At 58.1% G+C, this 24,102-nt stretch overlaps 1 protein-coding gene across 4 annotated transcripts; it reads right to left on the bottom strand.

Annotated features, from left to right (window-relative positions):
* Nucleotides 1-479: 479 nt before the first annotated feature.
* Nucleotides 480-19,777, bottom strand: ADAM11 (ADAM metallopeptidase domain 11). Of its 4 annotated transcripts, XM_016139763.2 has the most exons (27): nucleotides 19,647-19,777; nucleotides 19,026-19,201; nucleotides 11,232-11,308; nucleotides 10,978-11,044; nucleotides 9,920-10,005; nucleotides 9,756-9,831; nucleotides 9,299-9,365; nucleotides 9,163-9,230; nucleotides 8,726-8,800; nucleotides 8,576-8,647; nucleotides 8,211-8,377; nucleotides 7,659-7,743; nucleotides 7,448-7,538; nucleotides 7,263-7,314; nucleotides 6,646-6,745; nucleotides 6,491-6,562; nucleotides 6,282-6,374; nucleotides 5,786-5,866; nucleotides 5,173-5,223; nucleotides 5,000-5,063; nucleotides 4,696-4,795; nucleotides 4,362-4,481; nucleotides 4,102-4,270; nucleotides 3,898-4,012; nucleotides 3,720-3,810; nucleotides 3,067-3,084; nucleotides 480-2,546 (listed from the first exon to the last, which is right to left on the bottom strand). In XM_016139763.2, the coding sequence occupies exons 1-27, from the start codon at nucleotides 19,708-19,710 to the stop codon at nucleotides 2,531-2,533; spliced, it is 2,313 nt and encodes a 770-aa protein (XP_015995249.1). In that variant the 5' UTR covers nucleotides 19,711-19,777; the 3' UTR covers nucleotides 480-2,530. The 4 variants fall into 4 exon arrangements, with proteins under 4 accessions (XP_015995249.1, XP_015995248.1, XP_036079325.1 ...); XM_016139762.2 differs by having other exon boundaries at nucleotides 480-3,084; XM_036223432.1 differs by lacking the exon at nucleotides 3,067-3,084.
* Between the last annotated feature and the right edge of the window lie 4,325 nt (nucleotides 19,778-24,102).

Raw genomic sequence — 24,102 nt, 5'->3', positions numbered from 1 at the left:
AAACTGGACCTCCAAGGGAGAGGAGCTCAGCATTGCTCAATTCCTTCCTGCCCCAGGGGCAGCAGGAGGAAGCAGAGGTGGGAAAAGAACAATTCTCTGGGCCCCAGAGCACGGTGCCCTGCGGACTAGATTAACGGTTTTATTCAACTCTCTGGAATCTCTTGGGAGGTGAGGACAAGCTTCTCTGGCTTCGACCATAAAAGGGAAGTGGGTGTCCTGCTTTTCGATAGATGTTTTCCAACTTGCCTCTGCTCTGCTTTGTTGGGATTGCGGAGGAAGCGGAAGGGCCAGGCCCTCCACCCAGCCAGCGCCTATTTCCTGGAGGGGAACGGAACACCATGCCCAAAGCCCAGTCCTGGGTGCTCACTTCCTGCCTTCGGTGCCCCCATCATCACACTCCCTCGAGGGCCAGGGAGGACAGGGAAGGGTCCGCCAGTTACAGCGCTGTCATTTACAGAAAGGAGAGACACAGGTTGATGTGAGCCCCCAGACATGATCTTTAATTGATGTTCCTGTCCCTGCCTCCCCACCCCAAGCCCCAGATGACATATATACCGGATGCTGTATGGAGCCAGTTGCAGGCCGAGGCCAATGCAGCCTCCAATCGTCCCTGGGTGCTGCCAGGGTGGGGGCAGGAGGATGCAGACAGATGGGAGCCAAGTGGACTGGTCACAAGAAGTCTTGAGTTCTTCACACCCCCACTCCCATGTGAGCACACACAGCCACGTCCATGTGTGCGGAGGTATTCACACTTGTGCAGAGATGTGGAGCCAAATGCTTGTGCATCGTCGTCTGTGTGCACATGGACCACCAGAGGGCGTCATAAGGTACTGCAGCAATAGTGCGAAACCCAGCCCTTGCCCTCCTGCCCCAGCCCCACTTTGGGGGTCTGGTGGAGCAGGACTGGCCAGAGGGGTACTCCACCCATCCCCCTCACTTGGGCAGTGAAACTGGAGCTCAGTATTGAGGACCGCGCTCAGGCACAGACAGCCACCCAAAATGGTGTCAGTGGGCCTCAGTCCCATTTGCCCTGAGGGGTGGGGCAGATAAACAGGGAGCCATCTCTTCCAAGATTCCTCCTCAAAGATGCCCCAGAAACAGAGGGACTGAAACAGGCAGCTCAAAGGCCCCGGGATGTTCAGTCTGGGTGAGCCATCCCTGGAAGGAGGGGCTCCATTCATTTGTGGCTTTCATCCATAGGTAGCTTGAACCCCATTTTGCTCCAGCCAGCTGGTCTTCAGCAGCCAAGCTCCTCTGCCTCTAGCGAGGGTCATGAGGGAAGGCCATGGGCAGGACTGTGTGGGAGGAGTGAGAAATTTTTCCCAGACTCAGCCTGTCTCTCAGGCTCGGCTGCAGTGAGGATCAGAGGACATAATGGGGACAACTGTAAACGTACTATTCGGCCCTGGAATAGGGGTAAGGAGTGGAATGGGTTTGACAGGGCCTTGAGGACTATTCTAGAAGCTGAGGAGCATACAGGAGACCGGCCTTTTCCTACCTCCTCATGCATATCATAGGCAGAGCCCCCTAACCGTCCAGGCACTGGGCCACCTCTGGCTTTCTCTACTTGGGAGGGTCTTCCCTGGGGAGATGGCCCAGCCCAGAAACTCTAGGCCATGCCAGGGGGCACCTAAACCCTGAGTCAGCCCCAGAATCACCTGCTTGATAGGGGGAAGGTGCCGTTTTATTTCAGGGACTGTATTTTCTAAACCCCCAAATATATGCGTCCTGGCAGGACAGCAGGATAGTCATTTTAGAACTGAGGAGAATCTGGGACGTGTGGTCGCCGTACCCATAACCTAGGCTTGGGCACGGAACAGGCAGCTTTGGTTTGAATCAGCACTCAAACTTCTCTCCAAGCTCAGCAGGGCTGGGAGGAGGGAGAAGCAAGGATGCCCAGCCTCTGCCTGGCTTGGGGACAGCTGTGTTCAGTGTGAGGACTCCAGGTGTGGTCATCCCAGGGGAGGGACCAGGGGATGGCTGCGCCTCAGTTCCTCTGGTCACTCCTGCCAATGTCAAAACATCCCTACGACTGCCCTGGCCCCAACACCCCCAAGTTACATTCATCAGTTAAGGTTCATTAAAAACAAACAGAAGAAAACCGTAGATGTCAGCCCTCTCCCCCTAAGTCCCAGAGAGCTGAAACTCTGGTCCTAGCTGCCTGGTTTTGAGGACGGGCCACCACCCCAGGCCGTGCCCACTGGGGCAACCCTCTAGCCACCCTCCCCTCAGCTGAGCTGTGGCAGTCTGTGATGATGGAAGCTACATTCACACAGGGAGAATTGGTGTGCAAGGCCAAAGCTGAATGAGGTGGGGTGGGCGACCATGAGGGACATGCCCCAGGCCTGGTCCACCCTGGTGGTGTGAGGGCAGGGCCACAGCCCCCCACCCAAACCCCTGTGGGGCCAGGAGTCGAAAGGCTTGGGCCCAGAAGACATTGCATGGTGCCTCCCTCCGCGTCTGGGCGAGGGCAGCCTCGTGTTTCAGGGCGGAGACGTGGGTACCAGGCTCGGAGGGAGGGGGGTGGCGCTTAGGCCCCTCCGGACCTGGAATGGAGAGGGAGCATCAGAGGAGGATATGAAGCAGGGCCCAGAGAGAGAGAGTCCCCAAGCTGGGCCCTGGGAGGTCAGTGCAGGGCCCTGGAGGCTGCAAGTCACAGGCTGGCCAGGGAGGGGGTCTGGCAGGAGGTTAGACAGCGGTGACATGAAAGACAAAACAGATGAGATGCAGAGGTAGGCTCCCGTCCCATCGCACGGTGGCTGTGGGAGGCACTGCTCCAGGGTCCAGCTGGCCAGGGGTGGCCTGGCCATAGGAAGGGCAGGAGCAAATGGACCAAGGCCTGAGAGGAAGTGTGGGCAAGGGGAAGTGGCAAGGGCAGGCTGAGGACTTTCATCCCGGAGCAGGGTTCTCCCACCCCTGTAGTGACAGCAGTGACAGCAGGGGTGGGGGAATCGGCTCTCGGCTCCCCATCAACAGAATGCGAGGTGACAAATGAGATGGAGACAGGGACGGCAGGAGGGATGACGTGGACGCTGTCACACTGCCCCCTGCTGGGTCGGGTCATACCTTCCTCTGCGGATGTTTCTTCAGGAGCCAAGGAAGGAGAGGACAGAGAAAGGAAAAGGAGCCATCTGTGACCTTCCCCTTCTCTCAGGGAGGGGCCGTTGGCTCCCACAAAACCCCTCGCCCCAGAGGTGCGCCAGGGACCCCGGGGCCTAGACACTAAGGCCCAGGGAGAGAGACCTGGGTTTCAGACCCGACTCTGCAACTAACTCACTGTGTGACCCTGGGCCTCAGGTCCCTCCTTTGCACACTGAAGGGGTTAGACCAGCCCCAGGGCCCAGACTCAGGTGTCCCAGACCCAGGATACCCAGGCCGGGTGAGACCTAGGGAGGGAGACCGCAGGCCCTGCCTCGGGGAGCCCTGCTCAGCTCCTCTCTGTGGCTGTGCTGGATCACACTGAGGCACAGTGGGGCCCAATCTTCTCATTTCTCAAGAGAAGTTGGAAGTCAGCATTGTTAATGTAAAATCTCTGTTTCTTTTTTCTTTTTTAGATATGAGCAACCAATTTTTTTAAATGTTAGAAGAAGACCCTATGGCTGGCTCGGACCATGATGGTTTAGCTAACCTCTCAGGGAGGCCCCCTCCGCTTCAACAGCCCGGGGTTCTGATAACCCCTGAGGACTCCAGGGGGCACAGGGAGCGTGTATGTCTCTTACTTAAATCCCCAGCCTGTGCCGCCCAGGACGATGGCCGCAACCAGGACAGCCCCGGCGATGGAGCCAATGATGATGTTGGTGCCACTGGGACCTGGGGAGGAGGGCAGGGCTCAGTTGGCAGGGACAGGCACGGAGAATGGGAAAGACAGAGCCCCACCCCGACTGGCACCAGCCTCACCCTTGTATCTCTCTGTCTCCCCAGTGGGTGGAGATGTGGGCAGGGGGTTGTGGATACTGCAGTCTTTGCCTGTCCAGTCCGGCTGACAGATGCACTTCCCCTCATTGCTGCAGACCTAGAGGTGAAGTGGGGCCAGGTGAGGTGAGCAAGGCCCTGTCTCCTCTTGTAAGCCCCTCCCAGCATCCTTGGTCTCCAGGCACCTACCCCGTGGTGGGAGCAGACGCGGCGCTCCCCACTGCCTGGGCAGGTGCTGAAGTTGAAGGCAGAGGCTGGCAGGCAGCGATGATCCAGGCACAGCATGTTGGGCCCACAGGCAGTGCCGTCCTCCACATAGCTCAGGTCTGAGCCATCGGCCAACTGCACATGGCCGCCCCTGGGGAAACGGCACAGCCAGCCTCTGCCCATGCCCCCCACCCCATTACAGCTGCAACCTTCCCTTCCCCAGCCACGGTCCCAGCCAACACCTGCAGTCCAGCTCCTTGCCCTGGTGGTAGAAAGTGACACTGCTGATGTCTCCCCCTAGGTCCCCCAGCCGAGGAGCTCCAGAGATGTTGACGCAGAGGAGGAAGCCACAGAGCACGTCCCTGTTGGGGCAGGGTAGAGCGGTGAGCTCCAAGTCTGACCTCTGCCCCAAATACTGAACTCGAATCTGCTCTCTCTCCATATATTCCCTGATTTTTCACAGATTCTCCTATCGGGACTCACAGGCAAATCCTAAAAGAACCTCTGGCTCCATCTCAGAAAAACCCTCCCAGCTCCAGAGCTGGGAATGCCCAACCAGGAGCCTTGGCAACTTACTGTTTATTGCACTGGACCCAGCCTGATCCCTTCCGCCCACAGTTCCCACGCTCGGTCCCTTCCACATTCAGCTTCTCATAGCAGAAGCGATCAGCAGCCACTGTGAGAAGACAGATGATGCCAGGTGTCACCCCAGTCATCCCAGAACCCACCCCAGGACCTCAGGCCTGCACCTCCAACACTCCAGGCAACCTCAGTGTGGCTGGGTCCCCGAGAGCTTGGGGAGCCACACATTTGGTGGAGGGCATATTTAGCCAAAACCTGCCCTCACCCCAGCCCCTCTCCTACCCCTAGCCAGACTCACTATGGCCCCAAAGGGCTTGGCACTGCCGGTCCCGGGTTTTGCAGCGACCTCCGTAGCAGCGGCCCTAAGGGACAAACAGGAGACAAGGGACTGACACACTGAGTAGTCAGAGTGAAGACAACAGACTACTGAGCCAGGAGCCCTGCGAGGGATGAGCCCCCACCCCGTCATACCTGTTCGTGATCACAGTAGTAACCATCCAGCTTGTGCAGGTTAGGGGGACACTGTGGAGAGAGGGGCTGGACTAAGCAGAATGACCCAGGGCTGAGAGCTGAGGTTGGCCCCAGGGAAGAACGAAGGGGTGCCAATGGGGACTCAAGTTCAGGGCTCTTCCATGTCAAAGACAGGAGACCTGGATTGGAACTCAGACCACACAGGTTGGCAAGTTCTGCCAGTCGCTGGGTTCCTCCTGGTCCCGCCTCCTTCCCACTTGCTCTGTTTCCTTCACCTGCTTCACAGAACTGGGAGAACTAAATGCCTAGCACATAACAAGGATTTAAGAGATGTTACCTAAGATCCACTCTGATCCCTAGCACACACCAGGCACTACGCCAGGTACTGGAAATATCAGCCAGACTATAAATACGGGCCTATGATTGAAGGAGCAAAGCCCGGGGGCATGAACAAGTCCTGTCGCAGATGAGGAAACTCAGGCTGATCATCTGGCAGCGACGCCAGCAGCAGAGTGGAGAGGCATGGAGAACAGCTGTCGCTCCACACAGCCTGAATGATAAATATAGGGGTTGCTTCGCCCCGGGCTCCGCAGGGCGGCTGGGCTGGGCAGACCTGGCTGGAGTCCCCGGTGCAGGTCTCCGCGATGTCGCACTCGTTCACCGCCTCTCGACAGGACACACCGCGCGGTTCGTACTGAGGAAGGGATGCGCTTCAGGACTCAGGCAGGCACAGCAAATCCCGTGCCCGCCCACCTCCGAGGCTCCGCCCCAACAGCCCCGCCCTCCAAACGGTCCCACCCCACAGCCCCGCCCCTAGGCTTGTGCTCCGTTTCCCTCAAGGCTGCTCCTCGCCCCAGTCCCCGCCAGCTCTCAGCTCACTCAGAGATGCCCCCAAGTCTGCTCAGGGTTCCGCTCCTCCCACCACTTCTCGGGGCTGCCCTGCTCCGCCCTTTTTCCCCATTGGCGCTTTCTTTGCGCCAAGCCCCGCCCTTCCAAATTTGCTCTGCCTCCAGCGGCTCCTCCTCCCTAAATCCCGCCCTTTATCAGATCTTCAGCAGCTTGGTCCCTCCTGGTCCCTCCTTCCCGCCCCAACGGCGGGTCTCCCTCACCTTGCAACGGCGACAGCAGAGCCCGTCGCTGCACATGGCGTCATGAGTCAGGGTGCATTTCTTGCAACAGTTCCCGCCCGCGCGGCTGCACTCCTGAGGGACGCCGGGAGAAGGGGAGGGAGGCGGGCGAGCCCGCACCCTCCCCACCCAGACCCTCCCTCGCGCCCACCCCCGCGTCTCCTGTCCCTCACTTGGCACTGGTCGCTCACCTGCACGGAGCCGCAGTCGCACTCCTCCCCCGCCTCCACGAAGCCGTTTCCGCACTCAGGGGGGTCCAGGAGCTGGACCGGGAAGGGATGTCGGGAGTCTGACCCGGACCCGACCCCGAGCCCTGCTCCCAAGTTCCACGCCCTGGGGCTGGTACCTTGAGGGGCTTGTTGAAGAGGCAGCTCCCACCGCCTTCCTGCAGAAATTGGTTGTATTCATCGATGCTGCAGCGCGAGAACTTGCGAGGCAGGTAGAACCTGGGGAGGTGTGAGAGGACAGTGCCGCTGGGTCCGGTCCTGTGCCTCCCCTGTAGCCCTGTCTCCCTCGCCCCCTCTCAAGATTGAGGATGGGCTGCACCAAGGACTTTGTCACTGTCTCCAGGAGACAGAGGCTCTATGTGCCTGGAGACTGCACAAGAATCCTCCCACCTGCCTATCAAGAGGTAGTGGGCGGGGGACGTCGCTCTGGTCCCTTCCCTGCAACGCCCGGACTCCTTGAGTCAGAGGTTGAAGCGCCGAGGGAAGGTGCTTCAAACAAGGTTTTGGCGCCGCCCAGTGGCGACAGTGCACACTACAGTCTGGTCAGTTTGGGTGTTCGGCAGGGGACTCTGGGTCCCCTTGTGCAATGTCCTGCAGAAAACTGGGCTTCCTGGAATCCTGAGTAGTCCTGAGAGCTGGACCTCTTGAGGCCACTGGTTCTATATTGCCACCGCAATGCTTTCACTGGGACTCTCCTCGCCCAAAACCCTCCCCTAATTTGTCCCCAAGAGCTCACCCAGTATCCTCCATGATGCAGCCCAGCCAGTTGTCCGGACACTTGCAGTCCCCTGAGAGGTGAGCCGGGTGGATATAAGGGAGCGTAGAGGACCACCCCCCTCCCACAGACACCCTCTTCACTTCCAGAACTGCTGGGTGTGGGTCTCAGCTGGTTATGGGGCCATATGGGGTCTTCACTGATACCTGCTGAGCTCCGGTGTTTATTCCACATCATGCCCAGGTTCTGACCCAGCGTCTGGGCCAGGGTCACCGCCATGGCCCCCATGTTGTCATACTTGGGGTGAGGAAGATGGAGCACAAAGATGTCTACATCCCTCCAAAAGGCACAGGGCTCATGCCCTAAGCAGTCCCACTCCGTCCACCCCCGCCCCAGCTGTGCCCCCACACTGCTCACCTCGTTCACACCCCCACCCCTGGACAGGGAGCAGATGCCCCCCACGTAGGCAGCCCCACTGCTGGTGCTCTGGAAAGTCCTGCCCCTGGAAGAGAGAGGGTTATCAGGAAAACCTCTGCCCTACCCATAGTGGCTCCCCTGGGCCGTGAGGGGGAGGCAGGGAGCCTCTCCCACTACAGCCCTTCCCTGAGGACGTATTGCCCTTTACGTGTGACCCTCTTTGGGTTTGCTTGCCCATAAGCCAAATGAAAGGTTCCTATTAGATCATCTCTAATTGCAAGGAACTTTCATCAGATTTTTCCCCCTACTAGGAAGGGATGCTGGGGCAGTTTGAAAGGGGAAGAGGGGACAAAGGGGAGGTAATGGGCAAAGGTAATGGCAAACGTAAGATGCAGGGGAGGATGCCCAGCCTGTTGCATGGCTGGGGGCAGGTGCAAGGTAAGCCTAATCCCAGACCCTGCAAGAGCACCTGGCACAGGGCAGGTGTTCAATAACCTTATGCACCACAGCCGCCAGCAGAGGCTGGCAGGATGCATGGGACAGGGGACTCACGAGAAGAGGTGGGTGGCATCGCTAGGTTCAGGTAGGCCCTCCCGTCGGTAGACCATGAGCCGGGCCAGGGTCTCCAGGAGGTCATCCTGTACCTGGATCTTGTCTCCATCTGCCCACGTTTCCATGGCAACAAGCACAATTCGAGTATTGAGCTGTTCCTTGTACATCTGGGCCCAGACGGGAGAAGATGAGAAAGCTGGAGGGGGGGAGTGGGTGTAGGGGAACAGGGCTGGAGGAGGGCTTCAATCTGTGCTTCCAGGAAGTGGGGGTCAGTGGCTGATAGTGCCCTCAAGAGCTCACCCCAAGGATGTGTGCAGCCAGGTGGGCTCTTGCAGGGAGAGGGAGGGGAAGGGAGGGCTGCTCACCACATCTGCCAGGTTCACCACAGACTTGGCGAAGTTGCTGGTGAGGACCACTGACTGTCGCATCTGTTCAAACTGGGAGAAGAGCGGGTGGAGGGTGATGCCGTTTCCGAGGCCCCTCCTCCCAGAGTTGCCCCCAGGCGAGGAACTTACCAGCTGGTGGTCATTGATCACGATCAGCTCCACATACTTGGTCTCACTGTGCACTGTAGGGTGGCCCCGGCGGACCTGGGGGGTGGGTGGGCACTTGGAATCAGTCTACTCCCTGCCTGGCATTGTGGCCGAGCCATGGACCGACTCAGGGGTGATGAACTCCAGCCAGGGACAATACCAGTCCCCCACTGGCAGGGGTCCCATCCTTCCCCAGCCTTGACCCTAGGGCAGGCAGCTCCAGTTAGCCCACCATGGGTGCGTGTGTCCACACTGGCATTAGGGAATGAGGTGGGGGTGCCTCCTCCCAGAGATGGTTCCCTGGCCCCCAGGCACATCAGTCCGAGCCCTTCTTTGCCCCAGCCATGAATAAGGGTGTCCTCCTGCTCTGGACCACAGCCTGAGGTCTCTGCAGCCCGAGGTCTGTGCGGGCCCCGTACCTGCCTTTTCCTTCTCAGCCTCGGCCGGTTCAGAGGAGCAGAATGGGCAGGGGCAGCAAACAGGCAGCCTGGGGAAAGGGGCAGGTGAGGGGAGACACAGCCAGCCCCCTCCCCAGCCCCGCTTTCCCTCCCTTACCTGGTTCCCTACATCCGAGGGGGGCTGGGAGGAGAGGGGTCCGGTAAATGAGGTGGGGAAGGGGTCCCTGCAATGAGGGGACATTAGTTCTTGGGAGCTGACCATGTCTGTTCTGAGCCTAGCTGGGGTGGGGGACAGCACCAGCCCTTCCCCCCACCCACCCCAGGGTGACCCAGAACTGGCCAGAGCTCCCATGTCGGATCTGATCTCCCAGATGCTCAGATTCCGGGGTCAAGACCTGGGGGCGCCCTGAGAGATAGGGGCAAAGGACACTGGAGCCCCATGAGAGGTTACCTGGGGGACAGGGGATATTGGAGCTGGGGGCACAGGCAGAGGGAACCAGAGCTGGGGTCACTGAGGAGGGCAGTGAGGCTGCGGTTACCAAGGGAGGAGGAGGAGGGAGCAGTGACAGCCATCAGGATGAGCAGGGCTATCAGAGGGAACCACGAAGGCTCACCTGGGGGGCTTCCCGAGGCCCAGCCATCTCTCGGGGCTCCATGATGTAGGTGAAGTTCCCATCAGAGAAGACTCCACTGCAGAGAGAGAGGCGCGGCTCCCCCACCGTTCCCAGGCCCAGGGCTGGAGGCTTTCCCCAGCCGCCCTGCTCCTCCCCGTACTCACTGCAGCCCCTGGCAGGTGGAGAGGGCAGCAAAAGAGTGGGGGTTCCCTCGGAGCTTCCCCTGGTAGTAGCAGTGGTCTCCAGCCCCCTGGAGGAAGAGCAGAAGGTAAGCGGACGTGCCCCTCACCCGGCATGAAGGCATGGAGGGTGGCTGAGGGCTGCTGAAGCTGCCCTGTGCACCTGGGTACACCTGGAAATCTGCAGCCCGGCTCTACTCCGGTCAAGCTCTTAATTTGCTGTTTCACCCTGGGCAAGTTCCTGGCCCTCTCAGGCCTCTACCTCACTTAGGAAATGAGGATATTGGACTGCATCAGTGGTTCTTAACCATTTGCTGAGGCTGGTACAGGGATCTCAGACTCCTCTGAGAAGAACAGCTAGCATTCATTAGCACCTGCTGTGTGCCACGCACTATTCTAAGCACTTACCATGGATTAGCTCACTTAATCGGATGAACGCTATGGACTCGCTCCCAACATGTACACACAGTTTCACACATAGTGTATTCACAGACGCCACTGCCTCCGTGGACCACCCCTGGACACGTGGGCTGTGGCTGAGAAGCTGTGAGGAGTATGTGTCCTCCTGGCCCAGGTCAGAGGGGACCAGCACCCCGTTCCCTGCTTCCTGTAGAATTACTTGTGCTCCAGTTCCTGAACAGGCTGGGGTGGGGGAGGAGGCTATTTATAGCCAGTCACTCATCTTTGCTGCGTCCCTGAGCCTCCGGGGCTGGGATCTTGGTGTCCCAGGCAGCCAGGAATTCCCAGAGCCTTGATGCCGAGCAAGACGGCATTTTCCCCAAGAATGTGTCGGCGTGGAGCAGTGAGGATGCTTGAATGCCTCCATGCTGGGCAGAGAGGTCGGCCAGGGTCAGGCTTCTGGAGCCCGGCAAGGGGAGCTCAGGGCTTCCACACGCTTCGACAAGCCGCCCCAACCTCAACCCTCAAAGCCTCAGAGGTGGGGAGATGGAGCGTCCTGAGTGTAAAGTATACCTCAAACCCCATCTCCAACGGCCACCTGTCCCTTTACTCCACCACCCCTGTCCCCGTCCAGTGGCACTCACGGTGCTGTGCTGGGTTGTCCCCTCCCGGCTGAAATGGCGCTCCACGTATTGCGAGGAGAGGAGGTGACTGAAACAGAGTGAACGAAAGGAAGAAGGGGTCCTCGGTGGAGCTGAGTCGTCAGGCTCGGTTCCCGCCTTGGCTCAAATCCAGGTCCCCAGTCCCAGCCTAGTTTCCCCCTCCAGCCAGCCAAGTCCGGGACATGCCTCGCTCACCCGCCTGCAGCCCTTCCTCCCAGGCTCAAGGCCACACTCACTGGTTCAGCTCCAGGTCCAGGGTGAAGTTGGAGTTGAAGGCTGGGATGACGAAACTCACCTGGGCCAGGTGGACAGGCTGGAAGCGGGGAAACGGCAGAGAGGGAGTCAACTGGGGGAGGCCTGAAGACGGGAACTGGGGAATCAGGGAAACCCTAGAACAGGGCATAGCCCTGGGGAGGGGAGGGCCCAGCCCAGCAGCTGTGAGGATCATTGATCTAGGGGCAAGACGCTTTGCGAAAATTCATCTTTCTGCAAGATTTTGTTCCTTTCCAAGGGGCAGGGGGCAGAAGCGCACATCCCCAGGCACCATCCACCCTGCCCACTGGGTCAGCAAAGGGAGCAGGTGTCACCCCACCTCTCTGGGGACAGTCTCCAGGAGCAGCAAGGATGCAGAGAGGCAGCTCGGCCTGCCCAATGCCTCCCTGCTGTTGGCAGGGTTGTCTCACCCTCGGGTGGACTAAAGGAAGGCCCTCAGAAGTATTATGGGAAAGAGGCAAATAGGAGATGGGGCGCAATGTGGCCCCATAAACCTGCTGAAGCAGTGCCTCCCTTTCTGCCTCCCTACCCTGGCCTCAGCCTCAATTTAAGGAGGAGGCCTCGGACTCTGCAGACAGGGGTGGAATGGATTAGAATTGATTGCGGGCCCCTAGAAGCTGGGAGGATGGGCACCTGGTATCCTGTCAGTAGGAAAGAACTTGGCTCCCCTATTCCCAAGTCCATTGCCCTCTGCCTTGCCCAAAGCAGCTCATCTCGTCTTTAATATTTCAATCCCATGGTTAATTTTTAAACACGGAAGTTTTCCTGATAAATTTTTCAGAGGGGACTTTGCAGTGGGGATGGGAGGCTTCGGGTTGCCATGGTAACGTACTAGGCCTGGGCAAGATGGCCGCCCCACCCAACTTAGGCATCCAGCTACTGTGGGGAGTGGAGAGGCTTCTTCCCACCCTGTCCATTTGAGAAGACTAAAATTCAGGCCCCCAGATGAGGGTCCCACTACTAGGCCGTGCAGATGTGAGGAATTTGTTTGTGCCTTTCTTTGGTAGGGAGCAGGTTGCAGGTTGCAGGATGGAAGGGAGCCCCAAGGTCACTAAATCATAGCCTGGTGCTAGTTGGCTTCTTTGACCACCTGGATTTCTGCTCTTTACTGAGTGGTTATTATGTGCCCGGCACTGTTCTAAATGCTTTACAAGTATTATCATATTTGATCTTCACAACAACCCAATGGGATAAATGCTACTGTTGTTCTCATATGACGGATGGGGAAACTGAGGTACAAAGAGGCTAGCTAACTTGCAAAAAGTCAACCAGCTAAGAAACGGTGGGGATGGGACTCAAGCATAGGGAATCAGATTCCAGGACCTTCTCACCAACAGAAAAGTAAGATTTAAAATGGCCCAGTGTCATGAGAGGACCTGGGAGAGGGGGTGAGGCGAAAGCCTAGGTAGGCAGCGCTCTGAGCCCCAGGGACACTGACTCACCCCATTCCAAGCCGACCGAGGCTCCAAGCTCTGTCCTGAGCCCCAAGAGCATCAATCAGATTCGAAATGAAAAGTCAAGAACAAGAAGTCGCAGCTTCCCCCCTCCCCTCAATGGCCTGGACTAGCTCTACGCACACCTCGCCCTTGGCCTGGACCACCCCTGCCCTCTATTTCCCCTCCTGGGCTTGGACTATCTCTGCTTTCCCCGCTCATCCCTGCCTGGACCACCTCTGCACTCCCCTGCCCCCAGGTCTGACCCAGCTTGTTCTTCCTGTCCCCCACTGATAAGCACCTGTCCCCATCCTCACATTGGTCACTCAAAGCAGCAGCCTGTCCAGGCCCCTTGCCTTGATTCCACTTTCTTAGGCTGTGCAGCCTCAGAGATGATCCAGCAACCTCTCTGAGCCTCAGGTTATCCCACTGAAAATGGGAAGATGAGCCCAGACACAAGGCTGTGAGGTTGGCTTGTGTAGTGGGGGTCGGCTTGGGCCAGGAGGATTGTGGCAGAGTTGGCCGTGGCACTCAGAGAATCTTCCCCACTCGAGAAGTCAGTGAGATAACCCACTTGGCTTCTCCCCTCTCTGAGCAGAGAAAACTGATTCCACTGTGTGGAAAGCCCAGACCAATAAGGGAGGAGACACCAGGTCCTCTTTATCCTCATCATTTCCTGCACCTGCCAAAGGTGATGGGTAGGAGGAAGGGGAAGGAGACCAGATAGCTGGGTGAGTTTGCCTGGCCTGACCTGGCCTGATTTGGGGGAGCATGGGGAAACACCCCCTGTTCGAAAGATGAGAAAGATCAAGGAAACCCACCTCAGTCCCTAGGACCTCTGCATCCCAGACACCTAGGAAGGGGGAACCCTAAAACCACGCCCCCTCAGCCAAGCTTTAGGCTCATGTTCTATCAAAGACAAACTGCTCCTTGCCTGGTCTGCCTCATGCCCCTGACCTGCCCCTGAACTCTCCCATTACACCTCAGTGGGCCCCTTCTGTCCCCTGTCACCTGTCTTCCTCTGCACCCAGCTCAGAGCAGCTGGTGACTGACTGGCCAGCCAGGCCTTGACCCTGTGCCCTACTCTTGCCTCTTGCTCCCTGGCTATCCGGCTCTCTCGTGCTCCAGCTCATTTGATCTCAACCCGCCCAGGAAGTCTGGTGCTCATTTTACAAATGCCAGGCTGAGGAGGCTCAGGAAGAGACACTTAGAGGTGACTGGCCCAGGGCCACACTGGAGAGGTACAGGGTCAAGTCTCACTCTTGGGCTAGAGTTTCTGTCTACTGTGGAAGCTGTGGCCACCGGAGTTGGGTGACAATGCCCTCTCAAGGCTTCCCTGTTGCTGGCCTGTCCACTTCCCAGGCACCTGCTTGCATCCTGTGTCAGACCTGACCAAATACAGGGTGCAGAGGGAAGGAGGCAAAGATCTTGCCGAAGTCTCAGAATCACAAATACAAAGGGCAGGGCTCCATCCCAGACCCACAGAATCAGTCTTGGGAAGGGGAAACTGAAACTCTTCGGGGTTTCCAAACACCCTAGAAAATTTGAACATCTAGGCACTGCTCCCCAAATTCCTCCTTCCAGACCTCGATTTCTTCCCACGACCTTCTGCTCCTCACCCTCGTTTGCAAAACCTTGCCTGCACCCACCAGCCCACAGAGGCTTTGGCCCCTCTCCACTCCTGGACCCTTATGTATGCAGTTCTTGACATCCTGATTCAGCTTTTCACACATGTGACCAATAGTCCCCTGGAGCATGGCCACACCCACCTTCTTCCCTGTCAGGGCTCAATACTCATGTTGAATGAAAAGGCATCAGGAGGGCTGAGCCAGTTGCTTAACCACTCTGAGCCTCAGTTTCCCCATCAGTGAATTAAATGAAAGCCCCTTTTAACGTGTTATTATCCCAAGGATTAGCAATAATAATAATAAATGAAGAAGGAAGTGTAAATGGTCCAGCTGGACAGGGCTTCGAGGAGCTAGATCAATTGCATGGGCTGGGTGGTAGCAGATGGAGAGGAGCCAGAGGGGCGGGGGCCCCACCTGAGAGGAATCCCTTCCCCCCAGCAGCTGACTCCCCTGTGTCCAAGATTCGATGAGGCTCCACTTATCACCAGGACAGCAGGAGTCCCAGATAGTGAGAACAGTTGGACGAATTTTTGATAATGGGATCTGACCTAAATAGTTGAGGACAGAGTCACTTCCTTACAGGGTCATTAGTCCCTCTAAGGACAGACCCTGGACAGCTGGGTCCCTTTAGGCAGCCAGCAGGGGTGCTTAGGGAGGTCAAGCCAACAGGCCAGAGTCTGGCTGAAGAGGCCTCCAAACTCCTACCTGTGCTGCCCCCCCCTTGAAACCCCATAGGGAGCCTAACGAGTAACCCCAAAATGCCCTGGCTCCCGTTTCTGACATCCAGCCTTCATACCAGCACCTGACCCTGACATCAGGAGGGAGGGCAGGCCTCCCAGATGCTGAACATCTGCTCTTGCTGGATCCTAGGCAAGACACCTGTACATCATCTCCTCTGGTCCTTGCAGCAGCTGGAGTGAAGTGAAGATGACTGTTATCTCCATTTCATGGATGAGAAAGGTGGGATTTAGAAGGCATCGGCAGCCTGCCCAGGTCACTCAGTCAGAAGCAGTGGAGCTGGGACCCACTGAGGTTGCCCCGCACCAAAGCCACATGTGCAGCCTTTCAGGCAGTTTGGCCTCCTGCGTGAACGCTCCCTCTGCCCAGCTTGGTGTCAGGCCCACGCTGGAGCAGGCTGAGCCCTGCACGAGCCCTCGCCCTGGCATCCAGCCACTAGCCCCTCTCCCAGGATCCCCTCCTGCCTCCGATCCCAGGACAGCACTGTGACCTTGGCTGCAGAGACCACAGTGGGATACTAGGGGTCCAGACGCAGACCCTGTGGCTCCCTGCCCCTGACTGCCATCCTGCAAAGGCTGGGGACTGAGCCTTGCCCCAGTGCCCCCCAACCTTCTGTAGGAAGAAAACAAAAACCCTGTAGCACATCGCCAGCTGAGGGCTTCCGGGGGGGTCTGGGCAGTTCTCACCAGCCCTTAGCACAGTGACAGGTCCCCTCCCCCAGCTGAGGATCTGTCTCCTGGGCCTGGGGCCCTACACCCACCCGCCCTGTTCTCTTGCATCCCTGTTCTCTTGCATCCCGCCCTCTCCTTGGTTCTGAAGGAGTTGGGTTGCCCAAGGGAAGGCACAATCCACACAGCAGCTTTGTATGGATTAGAAAAAGGGTCCCCTCGGAATGCACGCAGCTCCGTGAGCCCCCGATTTCCCCCAGCCCACTTGCCCAGGCGGCCTCACGCAGTGAACAGCGAGCGCAGCTGTGCACTGCAGCCCCACTCGTCCTGCCTCGCCCCTCAGCTGCAGGCCCCCTGCGACCACAGCTTTCTGCACTTCCAGAAACTCCCCCACTTCTCTGGGCCTTGGGTTCAGCCTGCTTCCAAACGGGACAGAAGCGAGGTGTTGAGAGCAGCAGTAAAGAGGACAAAGTGTCCTCTTTGCTACATCTCTGAGAGAGAGAGGCAGAGAGTGCATGGCGTTCTCGGTATCAGTCTTGACTCTGCTACTTAAGTGCTGTGCGACCTGGGTAGCTACTTCACCTCTCTGTGCCTGTTACCCCATCTGTGAAATGGGAATGATAACAGCCCTACCTCCTGGGGTTGTGATGAGGATGAAATAAATTAATACACATAAAGGCAGAACGGTGCCTGCCCCCAGTAAGGGCCCAGAGAATTCTAATTTCTCTAGCTTCTGATTCCTTCCTGGCCACTTTCCCCTTCCCCTTTGCCCCCCTACAAAAGCCAGGAGTCCTTGCACACAAAGCCCTTTTGTGTCACTGCCAGCGGGCAGCAGGTGGGGCTGAGATTAATAGGATTAGCTCAGAAAGGTGCTGTGACCAGCCAGAGCAGGTGAGCCCCCCAGGCCTACTATCCCGGCCCTGCCAGGCAGCATGTGCCTCCAGACCCGCCCTGTGAGCCACAGCAGATAGAGATCTTGCTGACCCAGCACCTTGCCAGGCCTGAGGTCTCAAACCAGTGTAATAACTTTGGACAAAGCTCAACACCACCGGGGTTGGGGGACTTCCTGTTGGGACACTTGGGCTCAATGCTCTACTGTCTCCATCATCAGCCTAAAGGTTCCAAGGCCAGGTGGGAGGTAGAGCGTTGAATGTCTCCTTCCAGTCAGGGGGAAATATTCTGGACGTGTCTTTTTGTCTCCCTCGACCTTCCACCTTGTACTGGGTGGGATTGGGAATATGCCCCCTATGCCAAAATCCAGAGAGTCCCCAGGGGTAGAACGGTGCAGCGGGAAGTACCTGGTCTTGGTGAAAATTACTTGGTGAAAATCACTGTTTAAGATCTGATTGACTTTGAGCAAGTTACTTAACCTCTCTGAGTCACAGTTTGAAATCTGCAAAATGGACAAACAAAAATTACCTGCCTTACAGGGTCGTGAGAATTCCACCTAAGGGTACACTGAGGTACAGATAAGGCAGGGCTACAAGGAAGTCCCCTGAGGTAAGGTTTCTGGGAAGGCTCAACCCCAGAGAGAACTCCCTCACACACACTGGAGGTGACCACTGCCTCACAGAGCCACATAACCCTCTACCTCCACCTCCTCGGACATTCCCTTGGGCATATTCAGACTGGGTCACTCACACACATCACGCATGCATACATGCCACCCACTCACCCAACAGAATGACACCCAAAGAGACTCCTTCCACCTCTGCACACTCAGCCCATCTATTACTCCCGTCCTGCTCTCTCCACAGATACCACCATACTAAGAATGTCCCACTTCAGGAAGGACTAGTTAAAGGAGCTTTTCTCTCCCCTTGTCCTCTGACCCCACCCATAGCATCACCCCATCCTCCTATCTGGACATCCCCTAAAGCACTAGCCAGGAGCCCTGGCAGGTAGGCAGAGCAGTCAACTCCCAGACAACACAGCCCTGGGAGGCACAGTTCACAGGTTTGGGGGGTGGGGGTGACACCAGGGAAGAAAGCCAGTCTAAGGGCCACACACAGCCCTGGCCCTGGGGCCATCCCTACGGCCCACCTACCACCTCCAAGGAGCCTTCCCAAGGAGCCTGGGTGGGTACCGAAGGCAGCTTCCACCCCTTTCCCTTCCAACCCACACCTCCCACACCCCCACTGTCGCCCCCACCCCCACCCCACCCAGGCCTGCCTGCTCAGGACCATTAACCGCCCCTTCCCCCCTCTGCACTGCCCTGAGTGATGGTCCATCTATTATGCATGCTGCCTTCCTGCTCCATTCCATTTCCCGAGTGCCCCCCCACCCCCAGCACCCCCACAGCCCCCTCCACCCCCCTTAAGGGCTTTTAACTAAGTACATTAGGCAGGGCCAGATGCCAGTCTGACAGATGTCTGCAATGTTAGCCTCCGTTTCCCTCCTTCCTCCCTCTGCCCAGCCCAATTCACCTCCCACCACTCCCAGCTGCCCAAACTTCCCAGACCTCTGTGCAGCCTCCTCTGAGTCTCTCCTCTACACCTATTTCTGCCAGGCCTTTGCCATCATGCCCTCCACCGCCCCCATTGGCCTGGCTAACTTTCAGCTTTGAGCTCCTGGAGAGCTGAGATGTGCTGAATGAATATTCCATCTGGGTGATTATTATTCACATGATATTAATTAATTATTAATTGCAATTAATCTCCTTCATTCCTAACCTTCCTCTGGGAGGCAGAAAGGGCCTGGCAGCCGAAAGGGACAGGGGTGGGTGGCATTTGTGGGTGAGCTTGGGGCTTGGAACCTTTTTCCATGACCCCACCCTCAACAAGAACAGGAAGGAGAACAACAAGCCTATCAGTGAACAGGGGAAAACTGAGGCAGAGCAAAGCACTAAGCTGTTCTAAAAGAGCCCAGGAAGGGTGGCTGTGGTGAGAACCCAGGAACTCTAACCCTGACTGGGCTCTTAGCTGCTTTTCCCCGCCCAGCTTGGGTATTGCCCTGCCTGCCTCGGGTAGTACCCTACCCAAGCCCAGCTGGAGTAGAACCACTTGCCTTTGCAAGGAAGGAGCGGGGCTGGCAGAAGGCTGACCAAGGTTGGACTGAGCCCTGGGCTTTTGGGTCTGCCGAGGGCAGGAGATCTCATCATGGTGTAGGGGGCCTGAACCCAGGCAGGTGGGGGTTCCCACTAGTGAGCTCCAGTGCCCATGTGGTAACCCAAAAGGGGAAGCAGCAGGAGCCAAGTGCCTGGAAGGCGCCCAAACCTTGTTTGCCCCTGGCCTCCCCTGGGCTCTAAGGCCTGTTCCAGTCCTCTGGCCTCGCCATCCAGCCCCACTCACCAAGCCACCTGGTGACTCCTGGCGGACCCTGGTGTCCAACTGCTGCTTTCGGACCTCTCCTCCGGAGCTCTCCCCCACCAGACGGCTGGGCTCTGTAACCTCAGAGGTTTCTGGGCCCCACGACTGGGGTGAGACCCTCCAACGCAGAGCGCCAGCAGGACCCCGGGTCCCAAGACCTAGGGAGACAAGGCCATAGCTGCAGGTGGATGCAGGTGGACTTGGGAATGGGGTGAGTACCTCCCACCCCCACTCTGGAGAGACCGGTGGAGCCCTGAGGGTCTAGGTGAGAGGATATGCCGCCCCGAAGAGGAAAGAATCCGACGGGATGGCGAGCGGGCCAGGAGCTTCACTCTTGCCCGTCACGACTGCCCCCCCAACCAAACCTGCAGAGACCTGCAGAGTCTGCCGGCCGGCGGCAGGGGCATAGCCGCGGTGGGGCGGGCCAGATGGGGACAGGTGGGTGTCCGCACCTTCCCTTTTCCCCCGCCCCCACCCTCCCGCGCTCTGGACAGGCTGTCACCCGGAGCTCTGCAGGAAAATGTGGCTGCAGCGGAAACCGCCGCAAAACCCGGGGCGGGGGCAGGGAGGGGGCGCCGGGCCCGCAGACGGGGGGTCACTCACCCGGAGCGGGGAGCAGCGGCAGCAGCAGCAGCGCCGCGATCGCCCAGCGCCGCAGCCGCCTCATGGCTCGTTCATAATCCTCCCGGTCCGGGGGCTGCGGCTGAGCGGCGCGGTGCAGGCGGAGGCGGGACACGGGCGGGGGCGCGGGCTGCGGAGCCGCGGGCGGGGTCGCCGGCCGGGCGGGGGACGAGGCTGGCGGCGGCGGGGAGGGCGCCCGGCTCAGCGCGCTCCGGCCGCGGCCATCCCGGCGCGGCGGCGGGCCGGGTTAAGAGCGGAGCGGCGAGCACGTGAGCCGAGGGACCGCCCCCGCCCCCCGGGCCTCCCCCCCGTCAGGCAGGGCCCGGGCCGCCGAGACCGAGGACAAAAGAGGCACCGCCCCGGGGCCGGACTTCCTGCACCACCTCGGCCCCCCTCGGCAGGTGCAGAGCAGGGCGCACCCGGTCCCTATCTGGAGACCTCCACCTCGGCCACCCCTTGTTTGAGGCGCTCCGAAGACCAGCAGATTTGTAGGGGGAGGGAGGCAGGATACACAGGGTCCCCCGGGCTCTGACCTGGTGACTGCGGGTCTGGGGACCCGTGCGATCGAGATGTGGGGGCGTGGCTGCCCCGCCCAGGTTCGCCCCTCGGGCTTTATACCCCGGAGGGTGCTTCCCCAGACCTAGACCCGAAAGCCCAGGTCGACCAAAGGTTTTTGGAGTTGGGAAGGTTAGGGGCCAGGGAGGCGACGAAGGGCAAAGGCTCCTTTAGCTAACGGCTTGCTGAGCATCTCTGGGATTTCTCGCCCACCGCGCGGAGCAGGTCATTGTGGAGTCCTCCCACGCCTTTGGTCCAGATCCCTTTCCATCCTGCAACCTGCTTTTCTGCGCTGCAGATGCCCCTGCCTCCAGGAGGACTTCAGGATTTGCAGTCACCAGAGCTACCAGGAGGGGTCTCTGGGCTCCTGAGTCCTTCACACAGAGCACCCCAACCTTTCCCTCTAAACATCATATACATAAGCCAGGTGATTTGCATGCCCCATTTCTAACCCTCCCTTGTCAGCCCAAATCTTTGAGGGGCAGAAGATACCTGTGAAGCCCCTCAGCTTCCCCTCTCTGGCCCTGTCTGCAAACCACCTGACCGCCTAACCTACCTCCAAGCTGGGCCCCTCCAGCCCAGTTCCTGGGCTTCTGGACACCATGGGTCCCCAGACTGGGGGTGAGGATCTCTGACCTCCGCTAAGAACCCCAGGAGCCTGAGACCTGAGATGGGGTGGGGAATGGTAGGTAGGGCATGGGCACCGCTGGTGAGGCCCCATCCTGGCCCTGTGCCCAAAGCCAGAGCCTCCTTTGAACCCACTCTGGGAGACCACAGGTCACTGAGAAACAGCAGTGGAGACAGGGAACCCCTTCTTGGGTCCTCTGCTTCCCCAAGGGACCCAGAGCCTCCACCAGGGATGGAGGAGCTGCCTCTAGCTCGTGATAGTCCCCCCAGCCCCCAGCTCTATTTTAGGCCCAGGAGAGGTGAGAAGGCAATTTCCCAGGAGGCACTGACATCAATGCTGGAAATGGGTGACTCCCCCTCTCCGGCCACCTGCCACTCCAGACCCAGATGTTTAGCAAGACTGAGCCAATTGTTTCCTCACTCTGGAGACATCTTGGAAACTTCTTGCAGGATTTAGGGGTGAGGGGGCTCCCGGGGGTGAGGACCTATACTATGTGATAGTCCCTGGAAACCTATAACTACCCAGAAGAGAAGTATTGTGCTTTTCATTTTACAAACGAGGATACTGATGCTCCGAGAGGCTATGCGAGCCTCTTAAAAGTCACGCGGCTGATCAGTGAGAGGCCCATCCCATATGCCAGGGTCCCACTTATCTCTGGCCACCCCTATCTCCACCTCTGTCCTCTGTCTGGGACTATGGGGAGACTGGTCCATCTATCCCACTCCCCATTCCGCAACGCACCCCCCATCACTCGGGTGAGTCTGTCCTACCCCACCTGTGGCATGTTCCAGGACCACATTAGTGAACCCTGATCTGGTGTGCCCCTTAAAAGGATAGGTGGGGTTTACCATTTCACAATGGAGGGTCCTGGGCCTGGGAGAGTCTGGATCCCCTCTCGCAATGTACCCAAGACCACACAGCGAGCCCCATCTGTGGCCTGGGCCTCCCAGGCTGAGGCATCTTCCTACCACTTCTATGGGCCTGGTTTCTTGAGTTTCCTGTTGGGAACTCAAGACCTTCCTGGACCCCAGGTTGACTTCTCTCTGGTGACATTCTGGGCCAACACTAGTGGAGGCTCAACTGTATGGCCCCTCAGCCCCCAGCAGATCCTTATCTTCCTGGGTTCCCTAGTTCTGAGCAGGCCCAACTGGGCATCTTGACTTTCTCTTGACCATACCCCACTCCCCAGCCCAAGGCCTCATCTCACCCATCTTGTCTTCCATATTAACTCTGCTATAAGCTTCATGCCTCTCCTAAGCAGGAAGCCCGCTTCAATTCCCTCACCCACCTTTCCACCTGAGGTTGGGGGGTGTGGAGACAGCCTCTCCTCAACCCAGGGGCCCCTGGGGGAATCCCACCCCAATCCCACTGTGATGGCAGTTTCCTTTGGTCCCTTCTGCCCATTGCTTGGTTCCCCCAAGAGGAGGCCTGGGTACACTAGAAATCAGAGGCTGGTGGCCACCATTCCTGCTGTATTGATGCTACTCTCAGGTCGCCCTTTCTGATGGAGCCATTAGGCCCTAGTCCCCAGCCCTCCCTCAGGAGCCCCCACCACCGGGAAGTCTAGGTCCTCTTTTCCCCGTAGTTCTTCCTGCCCTTCAGCTAATTCTTCCCTCCTGTTTCCCTGCACAGGGGCCAAGCTGGGCTGCTTCAAGACCTAGTGCCAGCAGTTAGGTAAGTGAGGGGTGTCGGCTGCCCTGGTCCTGGGGCAGAGTGATGGGCAATGATTCCTGCTAACGGAGGATGTCCAGGCCCCGTGCCCAGTCCTCAAGGCCTGCAGCAGAGATCACGCCAGGCACCGGGGCAAGGTGGAGTGGTGGATAAGAGCTGGACTCAGGGCTCCAGGCAACCAGCTGGGGTCCCAATCCCAGTTAATGGTTCTGTGACCTTGATCAAGCCCCACAATCTCTCTGAGCCTTGGTTTCCTCATCTGTAAAATGGAGGCTAGAAAAGCTCTCGCACTGCTGCTGGGGGCTAAGTGAGCAGATGAGCCTTGAGTGCTCCGAGCAGTGCCTGGTGCACAGAAGGGGCTCACTCATCCTCGGCTCTCAACATCCATGTTGACCTTAAGGTGCTGAGGAGAAAGTCAGCTTCCTGGCCCTTGTCTAGGACCCAAGGGACTCCTTTATGGTTTGGGGGCCTTGGGGCCCTCTCTACCCAGCACATGGAAAGACTGCACTTGGTGACATAATGTCGAGGGGTGGGGAGCAGAGGAAATGCCCACAGCATTGGGACAGGAAGTTCATTCTGCTTCCACCCAAATCTCAGCCCAGTGTGTCCTTTCCACCGGGAGAGGACTACACTTGACGTCCTGATATTCCTCTGAGGGGAACCTCATGCTCCTTCCTCTTTGTTGTCCAAGTGACCACCTTCTTTAATCCTGGAAGCTCTATGACCTCACCTCAGGGAGTTGGAAGCATCTAGGGTGCCAGAATCCTGGGTCACCCATCCTTTGAGAGTTCATAATTCACAAATGTAGTCATGCCTCTAAGGGCTCGACATGCTGGGGGTGGGGTGCAGCACATACCCCACTGCCCCTCCTCCCCCATGCAAGGGAACTTTTCAGGAGTGCTGAGGAACCAGCCATCAGAAAATGGGGGGCCCAGGTATGAAGTGGCTCATAGACCCTGTTAGTGGCTTCATCTATGAATTTACGCTGGAGATGGGGATGTGGGTCAGACAGCTGTCATGAGGTGGGAGATTAGTGAAGATGAACTCTGTTGAAATGTCAAAGAGGGAGGAATCACAGGTGTGTGGGGAGGGGAGGTTGGGAGGCAGAGGTGGGGGATGGGGCGGGAGTGGTAATAAGTTAGTTTGTTGAGTGTGTACATGTGCCTAGCCCAGTGTCTCACATAGCTGATTTACTTCTTGTGACTTCCTAATGAAACAGCAACTATTACTTCCATTTTTCAGATTAAGAAAAGTTTCAGGAGTTTGCCAAAGGTCACAGAAAGGCAGTACCTGGATTTGAACTCAGGCCCCTGTGGCCTGAAGGCTTACACTACAGGGTTCACAGAGAATATGGAATATAAACTTCAAGAGTGGGGGTATTCTTCCTGTTGTCGAAGAGCATTCCAGGTCAGGGACCAAGAGCAAAGACATTCCCGGACTGCCTGCACCGATCAGAAACAAGTGGATCAGCCTGAATGAGTGGGGTTTGGGGGAAGGAGGTGGCAGAGACGCCGAAGCAGGTCGGGTGTAAGGGGAGGATGGTCAGCAGGGAGAGTGCACTGGTTGGAGTGGCAGAGGGGGCAG

Source organism: Rousettus aegyptiacus, unplaced genomic scaffold (assembly GCF_014176215.1).
Source record: "Rousettus aegyptiacus isolate mRouAeg1 unplaced genomic scaffold, mRouAeg1.p scaffold_m13_p_6, whole genome shotgun sequence".
Lineage (NCBI taxonomy): Eukaryota > Metazoa > Chordata > Mammalia > Chiroptera > Pteropodidae > Rousettus > Rousettus aegyptiacus.
Note: the sequence above shows the minus strand (reverse complement) of the source record. Positions and strands in the feature narration are given on the sequence as shown.

Bases quoted from the DNA above. Each gene is read 5' to 3' on its own strand.
- ADAM11 (XM_016139762.2), bottom strand. From the start codon at position 19,710: ATGAGGCGGCTGCGGCGCTGGGCGATCGCGGCGCTGCTGCTGCTGCCG. The intron at 5,867-6,281 runs GTGAGGGAGACC...TCCCTTCCTCAG, and splicing joins TCTGCTGTCGCCGTTGCAAG to TACGAACCGCGCGGTGTGTC. The intron at 5,224-5,785 runs GTCTGCCCAGCC...CTCTCTCCACAG, and splicing joins GCACCGGGGACTCCAGCCAG to TGTCCCCCTAACCTGCACAA.